Source organism: Pogona vitticeps, chromosome 3 (genome assembly GCF_051106095.1).
Source record: "Pogona vitticeps strain Pit_001003342236 chromosome 3, PviZW2.1, whole genome shotgun sequence".
NCBI lineage: Eukaryota > Metazoa > Chordata > Lepidosauria > Squamata > Agamidae > Pogona > Pogona vitticeps.
In genome coordinates this window covers 80,496,288-80,506,666 of record NC_135785.1, presented here as the reverse complement: position 1 = coordinate 80,506,666, position 10,379 = coordinate 80,496,288, and the positions used below count along the sequence as shown (strand labels likewise).

General features: G+C 41.0%; 1 protein-coding gene across 4 annotated transcripts in view; it reads right to left on the bottom strand.

The window, feature by feature from the left end:
* Positions 1-7,194: 7,194 nt before the first annotated feature.
* The window catches only part of KNDC1 (kinase non-catalytic C-lobe domain containing 1), a 94,546-nt gene continuing 91,361 nt past the window's right edge, over positions 7,195-10,379 (bottom strand). For 3 of the 4 annotated variants that reach the window (XM_020795011.3, XM_078391269.1, XM_078391271.1), the window contains 4 exons: positions 10,204-10,326; positions 10,016-10,075; positions 8,370-8,527; positions 7,195-8,107 (listed from right to left, as the gene is read on the bottom strand). In XM_020795011.3, the coding sequence (XP_020650670.3) occupies positions 7,876-8,107; positions 8,370-8,527; positions 10,016-10,075; positions 10,204-10,326 (573 nt within the window). In that variant the 3' untranslated portion in view covers positions 7,195-7,875. The remainder of the gene's footprint in view (positions 8,108-8,369; positions 8,528-10,015; positions 10,076-10,203; positions 10,327-10,379) is intronic. The other variant, XM_078391270.1, reaches the window with a different exon arrangement.

The following is a 10,379-nucleotide window of genomic DNA, read 5'->3' as shown; positions in this document are numbered from 1 at the left end:
TATGGGCTATGCTGTGCAGGGACACCCAAGGCGGACAGGTCATAGTGGAGAGTTCCGACTAAATGCAATCCACCTGGAGTAGGAATTGGCAATGCCACTCCAGTATCTTTGCCAAGAATGCCCCATGATAAGAAACAAAAGGCTGATGGAAGTATATTTGGGGAAATAGAGTGAGGATTTGACACATAATGCACTAGAAGCAGGGTATTAGGATGCATAGTTATGTGAATATGAGTATGGCAGAAACCTTTATATACATTCAAGGATTATTTCAAATCTTGGCATGGGAGGGTAGTGTTTGAGAGGAACCAATTATCGCAGTACAAGCTTGATGGAGCCACAAGCATAGATAAGAAATTTAGCTACTCAACCAAAGGAGATGGATAAATGAATCATTGCTGATCATTTGATGAGAACTACCAGCTTGGAAGGAGAAATCTCAACTGATAAGAGTGTGTTAGCAAGAAATCCTAGTGTGGTAGAATTAGCAGGAATTCTAGGTCGGTAGCCATGCAGCCTCCAGCAACAAAGAAAAACAAGCCAGAGCACAGAGTGCTGTCCTCTGAAGATGCCGGCCACAGAGACTGGCAAAACATTAGGTTAGGAAGAACAACCTTCAGAACACGGCCAAAGAGTCCCCAAAAAACCACAACAACCATTAGATCCCGGCTGTGAAAGCCTTCGCGAATACAAAAACAAGCCACCTTCTGAGGTGGTTTGTTTCAATGTTGTCCCTTCTTACCATGATAAGTTTTCTCAGATGGTTCTTATTGCTAGGAGCAAAGTGGTTTTTTGAATGCAGCTTTTAAAGGAAGTGATGTGGTGTGGTGTGGTGTGTCCAACTGGGCCATTGTACAATTGGAAAACCTGCTTTTAAGAACACAGAACACCATCCAGTGGATTAAACAAAGCATTGGAATGTGTTGCCTTTTGCTACATGCGTCAAGCTCACTTTCATGAATGTGAGGATTTCAAAAGGCATGGCCATTTTCTAAAACCAGAGAGAAAGAGAGAAACAACTTGTTCCATAGCACAAAAAGAAAGGTACGAATATTTGAAGGCACGTGTGCTTCTGTGTGCCAGTTTTCTGGGGAACATACCTGAGAAGGTACTGCTGCACGCAAGTTCTCTTAAGGGGCTGCCCATGGGAAGCTGTTTGCTGTGACCAAAATGATGGACTACCTAGGGCGAGGATGGAAAAAATACATCCCACTAGTGGTTGTTAAACTGCAGCTTAGCCAGCATAACCAATGTTGGGGAATGCTGGGAGTTGTAGTCTAATGCTATCAAGATCCTGCAGCCCCTTGAAAGGTGTTTGGCTTGATCTAACAGGGCTCTTTAGATGTTCACCATAATCACAAAGCCCCTCTTTCTGTCACTACCTGCCCAACTTTGGATGGAGAAAGGGTGACAATGAAATTATCCACAAGTGCTTTCTCAAAAAATAAAATCTTTAACTTACAAGGACTAGCAACTGGTGTAATTGTGATAATAAGAGTGAGATGCATTCTCCTGAGGCTTGGAATGCCAGGCACAAAAGCAAATACCATTGGCTAGGCCTCCTGTCACGAGGCAAATGAGGTTCATGTCCTAAGCATTACACTGAGGTTTTATGAAAGGACAATACTTGTGGTGGCTAATATTGTGCTGTTCACTTCTTGGCTCAATCTCATTATTTGTTGGGATTTTAATTTTACTGTCAGGAATGTGGAAAGGTGCTTATGGGATTTCCCATCTCATTAGCTTCCTCCCTCCAAAAAAAACCCCCACTTGCCTGGCTATGAGTACTATGTGCCTTGATCTGAGTGGGGGAGGAAGCATTATTTGCTTTTTTTTGCCACAGGCAGCAAAAGGTCCTTTTCAGGATCCCTTCTTCCTGGCAATCAAGAAAAACGTGTTGAGGATGTAAAGAGATGCCTGCTGTATCATTAGGAAAGAATTTATCTCCAGGTCAGAGGAATAAGATATTCTTGAACAGATGAATTTGGATTGGGAATACCATCATTGAACTGTGGAAGAAGCTTTTCCACTAGGGAAATCATGTTTTTCTCCTCTCCTTTATCCAGTCTGACATACCAGCGGTTTCATTGGGGGATGTATCCACCATTAATATGGTCTGTGAGCACATCTTCTTGAAGTCTACTTGTTGTCTGCAGTGGGGACTGTGTGATCCTTGACCTTAACTTGGTTTCAATGGCTGTTCATGTCCCTTCTATCTTTATGCTTCTGCATTGAAAGTACCCTGTTCCAATCTGTCTGCTAAGTTGAAGATCGACAACACTGTTGCACTGTCCTTTCTACTTTATGGAGCAGAGATATGGACTATCTCACAATGCCATGCAAGGAAATTCAGTTGTTTTCATCTTACCTGTCTTTGAAGAATTTTCAACCTCAAATAGTAAGATAAAATCACTGGAGGCTTAGAGCAAACACATATGACAAGCATTTTTATAGTCTTGAAACACCAATTTCAGTGGGCTGCCTATGTCATTATAAGACCTTACACATGCTCCATTGGCTGGAATTTATACAGCTTCAGCATTTTCTGATCTCATTGGTTTTGATCTGACCTTTTTTGCCCATGCCTTATGTTGCACTTCTTAGAATGCATTTTCATAGAAATACTGCTGTATTTGATGTATACAAAACAGCTATTTCAAAAGAGAGAGATTTATGGAGTTCAAGTATGGTCAACACAAGTGACTAAACACATGGAAGGCAGCAGAAAAGAGGGTTTATCACCACCACTACTCCCCACTGTCTTCTCTTTGCTGCTCAGTCTGTAGAGTAACACTGGGAGGGCTCCTTGGGATTTAGTCAGACTAGTTCTTGCAATTAGTTAGTTTTCTGTATTCTCGAAGGCTAGTTTTGTTTATTTTCCATCTTGACTTTCCTTTCTATGTATAAAGCCCGGGTTATGGGTTTTTAATGGACGTGTCATCACTGCAATATGTGCAAATATTATTGTTGTCATCATCATTTGAAAAACTGAGTGAGCTCAGTAGTCAGACATTGGGAATTCAGTTCCCCACTGTGCCCTCTATTAGTAGAGTCAGCCTCCTAGGATGCCCTCAGAAAAGAAGGGAATGACAAACCATTCTTTACCTAGTAAACCCCGAAAAGGGTTGTCATAAGTCAGAATTGACTTGGCAGCACATGATTATTTTATTTATTCTGTTAAATGTGTGTATTTTGGTGAAATACAAATACAGGGAAACAGTAATCTCAAATCAATACTTTTGAAAATACGAGCAATATTCTTTTGTGTATTGACACCCTTTGAGATAGCACCATCTGTGAAAAATGTGTGTTACGTCCATGGTTCCTTACTGATTCACACTCTCATCTCCAATATTAGAAGCATCTTTTTTTTTCCCTGCAGATCTGCAAGCTACAACAATATTGATCACTCTGAGCCTGATTGCTTGGAAGCAGAGAAATATCGATCCAAGATCTTCTCTATCCTTCTCAGTCCCATGATTACCTATGTGACTCATGTGTCAATGAGTCTTTACAGATTAAATATCATTGTTACAACTTCGCAAAAGCTCAAATGTGCTCAGCCTTTAGAAATATCTAGCTTCAATCCTTGCTAAGGATCTAAGGCAGCAAATTCCATAAAGACCTTTACAAGAGACCTTGGAAACCTTCTAATCAAGAGTAAATATATTTTTTTCCCCAGATTGGGAGTGTGTAACTTCCCAAGATCCAGGGGGCACCGTGGACCATCTCAAGCTCACTGGGGGTCCCTATTGCTGCTGAAGTTCTTACTGCCATTGCCAACAAATATTCCCTCTACCACGGCAGTAGCAGATGAAATTCAGCATGCCTCTCTGTGATGCAGGAGGCAACTAGAGTGCCATTTATACCATAGCGTCCTGGCAGCCTCCATGATAGCTTTTCTCCTTGCCTTTTTGAAGGGAGGACTCCAAATGACACTTCTTTCACACTGCTTTCAGTGATCCACAGAAGTAGTTCTTTCAGTGGATGCGTGTGCACTCATTTTGGCAGCACTGTTTCAGTAGAAGGAATGAGGGCAGGAGAAAGCATTAAAAAAAACCATATTGGTCACTACCCATGGCCTGCAGTCTGTTTTGTAGCTTAACCCTTATCCAGATGGTCTAACTGAGAATAAGACAGCTCCATATGTTCTCAGTGTTCTTGAATGAGGGTGATTAGGCAGGGGGGAAGTTTACTGGAGATGCGGTATTTCAGACTAAAATTACTCTTAAGAACAATCAGTTTTGTGTTTCAAGAGTTCATTTTAAAGGCATAAAAAACAAAAACGTCCTCTTTAGCAAAACATCAAGTCTATATAAAGGTGAATCAGAAATGTTGTTGTGGGTTTTTTTGGGCTTTCAGGCTGTGTTCTGAAGGCTGTTCTTCCTGACGTTTTGCCAGTCTCTGTGGCCGGCATCTCTGATCTCAGGAAGACAACCTTCAGCACACAGCCAAAGAGCCCGAAAAACCCACAACAACCATTAGATCCCAGCCGTGAAAGCCTTCGCGAATACAGTGAATCAGAAACTTAGAGGTATAACACTTGCAAGAGAACTATCATAAAATCACCAATTTATTCTCATGATCTAAAACACTGGTTCTTAACCTTGGGTTACTCAGATGTTTTTGGACTGCAACTCCCAGAAGCCTTCACCACCAACTGTGCTGGCTGGGGTTTCTGGGAGTTGCAGTTCAAAAACATCCGAGTAACAAAGGTTAAGAACCACTGATCTAAAACACCAACATGCGGCTTTAAACATTTTATTGTATTAAATACCATCTGTTTCAGAAAGGAAAAAAGAAAGAAAGAAGAAAGCTATTTTTAAACACAATAAGTTAAATACTATACTAGAAACAGCAGATTTCATCACAAGGAAACTCAAACACATTTTAAAAAATCAGAAAGCTTTATTGATACAAGACAACGCAGCATGACTTAAGTAATTGAAAATAGGGTACTTTTAGCATATAATTTTTATATTTTAATTTACAGAGGCAAATGTATAAGTAGTCTTTTGTTAAGTTTCACATAGAAAGGCTTATTTTCTTCTAGGAGCCACTTTGTACAGTGAAAGATTGCTGATTTAACTGAACTAAGCTTTCTTGAGACAAATAAAGCAGGGAGGCCATCTTTTTTTTTTAATTTAAATGCAACAAGGAAATGATTAATAAGCATACCAAATAGTCTAAAATGCTTCTCGCATTACATTTGTTCATTGTGCAAAGCTAGTATTTTAGTGGGTGTAAGGGTTAAGATGCAAAAATACATGAAATATAGTTAATTACAGGCACACAAAAATTAGTCCAGTCAAAGCAACAGCAACACATAGCTGCTAGATTATATAAAATAATATTTAGAGGATAATTCTATACTGACTGACATGTACTGCGCCTTCCATTGGAGATGGCATAAGGAAAACAGTGCACATTGAACAAGCCCAACTGGGGTTCATTAGAAATAATCAGCATTTGTGTTGGAGTTGGGTTTGGTGGGGGAAGAGGCCAAGTCCTGGTCAGCTCTGCATATTTCTGCATGATGAAAAAGCAGTTGTTTATTTATTTATTATTTGTTTAAAATACTTTACCCTCCTTTTTCTCCATAACAAGGACTCAAGGAGGCTTACATCATTAAAAGACAATATTTAAAGTTAAAAACAGTAAGTATGCAAATACTAAAAAAGATCAAACAAATACCACATTAAAAGACAGTAAACAAAGGCAACATCAAAAACACATTCAGATCAGTAAGGCACAACCATCCATTAACCCACCCACCTACCCCCTTTGAGGTTGCCAGTCCCTGAGGGAAGGGTTGCCTGAAGAGAAAGGCCTTTGCCTGCTTGCAGAAGGAGGGCAAAGATGGGGCCAGCCTGGGCTCCTGCGGGAGTGGGTTCCAAAGCCTGAAAGCAGCACCAGAGAAGCCCCTCAGCTGCGTAAGACAATATCATCCATACAAATGACAAACAAGTTGATGGGCTTTTGGCACAGTTTGCGTTATGCTACAGCAAGCAGATGCTCTTGACAGTGTCTTGTAATCTAGAGATCCCATGCAAAGGAAGATCATCTTCCTTCTAAATCAGATGGAGCACGTGTGCCCATTCAGGTACAGGTAAAGGTAAAGGTTCCCCTTGACAATTTTTGTCCAGCCGTGTTCGACTCTAGAGGGCGGTGCTCATCCCCGTTTCCAAGCCATAGAGCCAGCGTTTTGTCCAAAGACAATCTTTCCGTGGTCACATGGCCAGTGTGACTTAGACATGGAACGCTGTTACCTTCCCACCGAGGTGGTCCCGATTTATCTACTTGCATTTGCATGCTTTCGAACCGCTAGGTTGGCGGGAGCTGGGACAAGCGACGGGAGCTCACTCCGTCGTGTGGATTCGATCTTACGACTGCTAGTCTTCTGACCCTGCAGCACAGGCTTCTGCGGTTTAGCCCACAGCGCCACCACGTCCCACATTCAGATGCAGCTCAACTATAACTGGTTGTTGTGGGTTTTCGGGCTCTTTTGCCGTGTTCTGAAGGTTGTTCTTCCTAACGTTTTGCCAGTCTCTGTGGCCGGCATCTTCAGAGGACAGCACTCTGTGCTCTGCTGTAGAGTGCTGTCCTCTGAAGATGCCGGCCACAGAGACTAGTGAAACGTTAGGAAGAACAATCTTCAGAACACGGCCAAAGAGCCCGAAAAACCCACAACCACCATTAGATCCCGGCCGTGAAAGCCTTTGCGAATATATTCAACTATAACTCCCATCATCACTCACAATTGACTCTGCTGGGGCTAAAGCTGATGGAAGCCACATTGCAACAGGACCTGGATGGACACGTTTCCCATCTCTGTTGCAAATGAACATTTGAAGAAAAAGAGGGAACAAGTGTGTTAAAGAGCAATGTACTGGAGAAGACATATGTGCGGTGAGTGCATTATTTTTCTTAATGTGCCCTCAGGTCCTTAAGACTGCCAGATGGATTATTTTTCTAGGCCACAGAAAGGCAGTGATGGGTCACAGGCTACATCCAGCTCTCAGCCTTTTTGGATTTCTCTCACCTTTAGAAATCTCCTGTTTCTTCTTGGGCTGCAGAGACTTCTATTGCTTTAGTCCTTGTGCTCTGTGGTTCCTTTTACTAACAAGAGTCTTCACAGAGAAACTAGGAACACAGGGACTCACATAGCAGGAGACTTTTGTAGTATTTCTTCTCTTTGACTAAGAGTAAGCTTCACAGCCCTAGAACATCCCCCACAAGAAGGGAACGGTCAACCACTTCTGAGCACTCTATACATAGAAAAAGCTGGAAAGGATCAACTTAAGTCAGAATTGACCTGACGAAATGTAATTCTTGTTATTAAGTCCTTGGAAGAAACATAAGTAGTTGAGAGACAGAGGAACTTCTAAAGCATTCCCTGCCCAGGCAAGGAGGAGACTCCCCCTCTCTACCTAAGTGGGAAAAGATTCCTTTGGAAATAAAAGACCAGTCCGAAAAACACTTCTAATGGACTTCTCTGTCTTCATAGTGACAGGATAGGCCCTTTCCCATCTCAGGATGTTTTGAAACATGCTTCTAAAAGGTGAGTGTTTTAACCGTTTAGATCTGATCCCACTATCTTGCTCCTTATGTGTAAGGATTTCAATGTTTTAAATACAAACTGAGTCATATATACAGCCTTTGTTAGTATTGTTGCCAAATGGAGACTGTGCTTTGAAGCTGCAGCCATAGGCATGATTGTGTGACAGCAAATTCCAGTGGACACAACTGGACTTCCTTCCAAGCAAACTTATATCTGATTTGCAATATAAAGCTAATTTCACATGTGGCACCATCTGGTAAGCAAAAAATTTAATTTTAAACATAAAACATGAGAGAAAAATGACACAGAAACTACTACTGAAACATTGCCTTCATCCTGTGCAATGTGTCTTGGATTTTTCGGGACTGTTTTTCAGCTCCTATCTGGTGAAAGTTGGCAGAGTTGTCAGCTGCTAGAGCAGAGATGTCTGCATCAGCAAAACAGGCTATTCTTTGCCTTAAGAAAGACTGTAGTTGGTGATCTGGAGGGAACATGTAGGGATTTTCTTGAAATGCATGAACCTGGCTCACAACTTTAGCAATGTTTCTTTCAAAAGAGAAGAGATTAAAGAAATGCGTTGGTTAGTTCTTTGTTTTAAAACTGACAAAGTACAAGAAGAATGTAGTGCACAGTTTGTACATTCAAAATAATTTCCCCACAAACATGCACAAGACTCTCTGCAATGCAATAACATCCAAAAATAGATCCAGTTTTTTTAAAAAAACTGAATATACACTGAGTTTAAGTTTCATTTAATTTGCAAGAATGTATTCATTGTTATAGAATTCTGTAATGTAAAGGAGAATACCTGAGTTTAGTCCACTTGTATGTGCCATTTCTCAAAGTAAATCCTCCAGTTTCAAGCTGCTGGATATGCATGGCCAAAATGTGGGCAGATGGAATTGTTGGTGAACTTCTAAAACTCCCTCCTTCCATTAAACATAAGCTGTCACTTTTTAAAAACACCTGTGATAATTTACAGAGATGTACATAGATGTTTACAGCAAGACATAAAAGGAGATGTTTGATTCCAGCAAAGTCTTTGCTTTGATACACTGCAATGAACACACCTAATGCTAAAATAAGCATATTTAAGCATATTTAAGGAGAAGAATCAAGATTATAAAAGGTAAAATAATGCATGGGGGTAAGGTTATTGAGGTCCCCCAGCTCAAAAGCCTCTGAGGTAGCTTCTTAAGGAAACATCAAAGAGCTTTGACAGCACTTTCTCAGCTATTGTTATTTCTGCAGATTAGAGAGGCATGCCAGCAAATTATTTCTACCCAGGAAAATGTCATATCTGGCTGTGTTCATCGGGGCACAACATTCACATCTACAGCAAGAGAAGTAGGAGTCTGTTTTATCTGAAATTAACTTACAATCCCTTTCAGAAGCTGTTGTCCAGTCAGGGGAATGATTAGACTTACTACAGACAAGGTTTCTAAGGGTCAAACCAAGACAGTGAACTCCAGATTTAGAAGCAGTGCTTCCTGAAGTGATAAAAGACATCTGGTTGTCTTCGAATGAACTCTTCCCACCTCTGCATTTTGCAAATTAGCTTGCTTTGTTCAGTGATTGGTCACTGAATGGTAAACAGAGGCTTGTTTTACAAGCCCATTTCTCAGGTGGGTCACTCTGAAGAACTTCCATTACTGGCAGACAAATGGGCTGTCTCTTTCTAAAATGCAAGTGCAGCAAGTGGTACATTTCATCTAATTTGACCCTTGCTCATCACGATTCGTTCAGCTGCTGGTCTTAGACAAGGAAGACTGCATTTGAACTCTCACTAAACTATGAAGCTAACTGTGATCTCAGAATATCTCTTGCAGAATCAAAAGCCCAGGGTGAGAATAAATTGGGATACTTGCCACCAATGACAATGTAGGTTCCTCAGAAGAAAGCTGAAATGTGTACGTGCATTTCCTTATTGGAACTAGATAATTTTGAGGGAAGCAGTGTGGTGGGGGGAAGAGGTATATGAAGGGAGGCATAGAACATTTGATCTCTAATAAGCTTCATTTCTTATGCAAGAAGAATGGGAAACTAACTAAGAGAATATTTTCCGTGGTCTAGACAGAAACACTAGTCCACAACAACCAATTTACCTGGACACTGGATAGCATAAAACAGGCTTGAACCAGCACATGGTGCCCTCCAAGAGGTTGGGGCTCAAGGGACGCATCTGCTTTCAACCCCTCTCCTCCACTCTCATATATCTTAAGCTGAATGGATGGGGTTTGTGAACAGAGAACTCCTTCACAGTGCAAGTGAGAATGACCGTGCTCTTGGGCTTTTTTTTTTTCTGGCCTCAAGGCCCCAAGCAAAGTCAGAAGAATTCAATGCTTTCGCAGGTCAAGCTTGCCATTAGCCACATCGCAGCTTGTGCTGAAATGAGTGATCAGAAGGAGACAACTTTCTCCATTCAGCGCTCACAAACTATTACTTCTACTGTACCTCAACAGCCTTCAGTTCTTCCATTATGTCTGATACTTTAGAAGCCAAACATTTCCATACCTTAATATAAGAAGAAAATAAAATTTTAGTTCTCTGTAGTCTTTGAGGTGGAATACATCATTTTGCCCATATGAAATACTATAAAAATTACATTTCATGTATGAGCTACAAAGTAGGTATTTACTCACTGGCAATTGTCTCACAATGAGATTTTCCAGTCCTCTCAGGATTTGTATCGCAGTAGCAAAATTTCTTTGCTCATAGCAACATTTTGCAGTGAGAAGAAATTTGGTTAGCATGTTCATCTGCTCCTGTAAAAAGAAGAAGAGGATGGACATCCCACCATTATTCATCAGTGAAGACT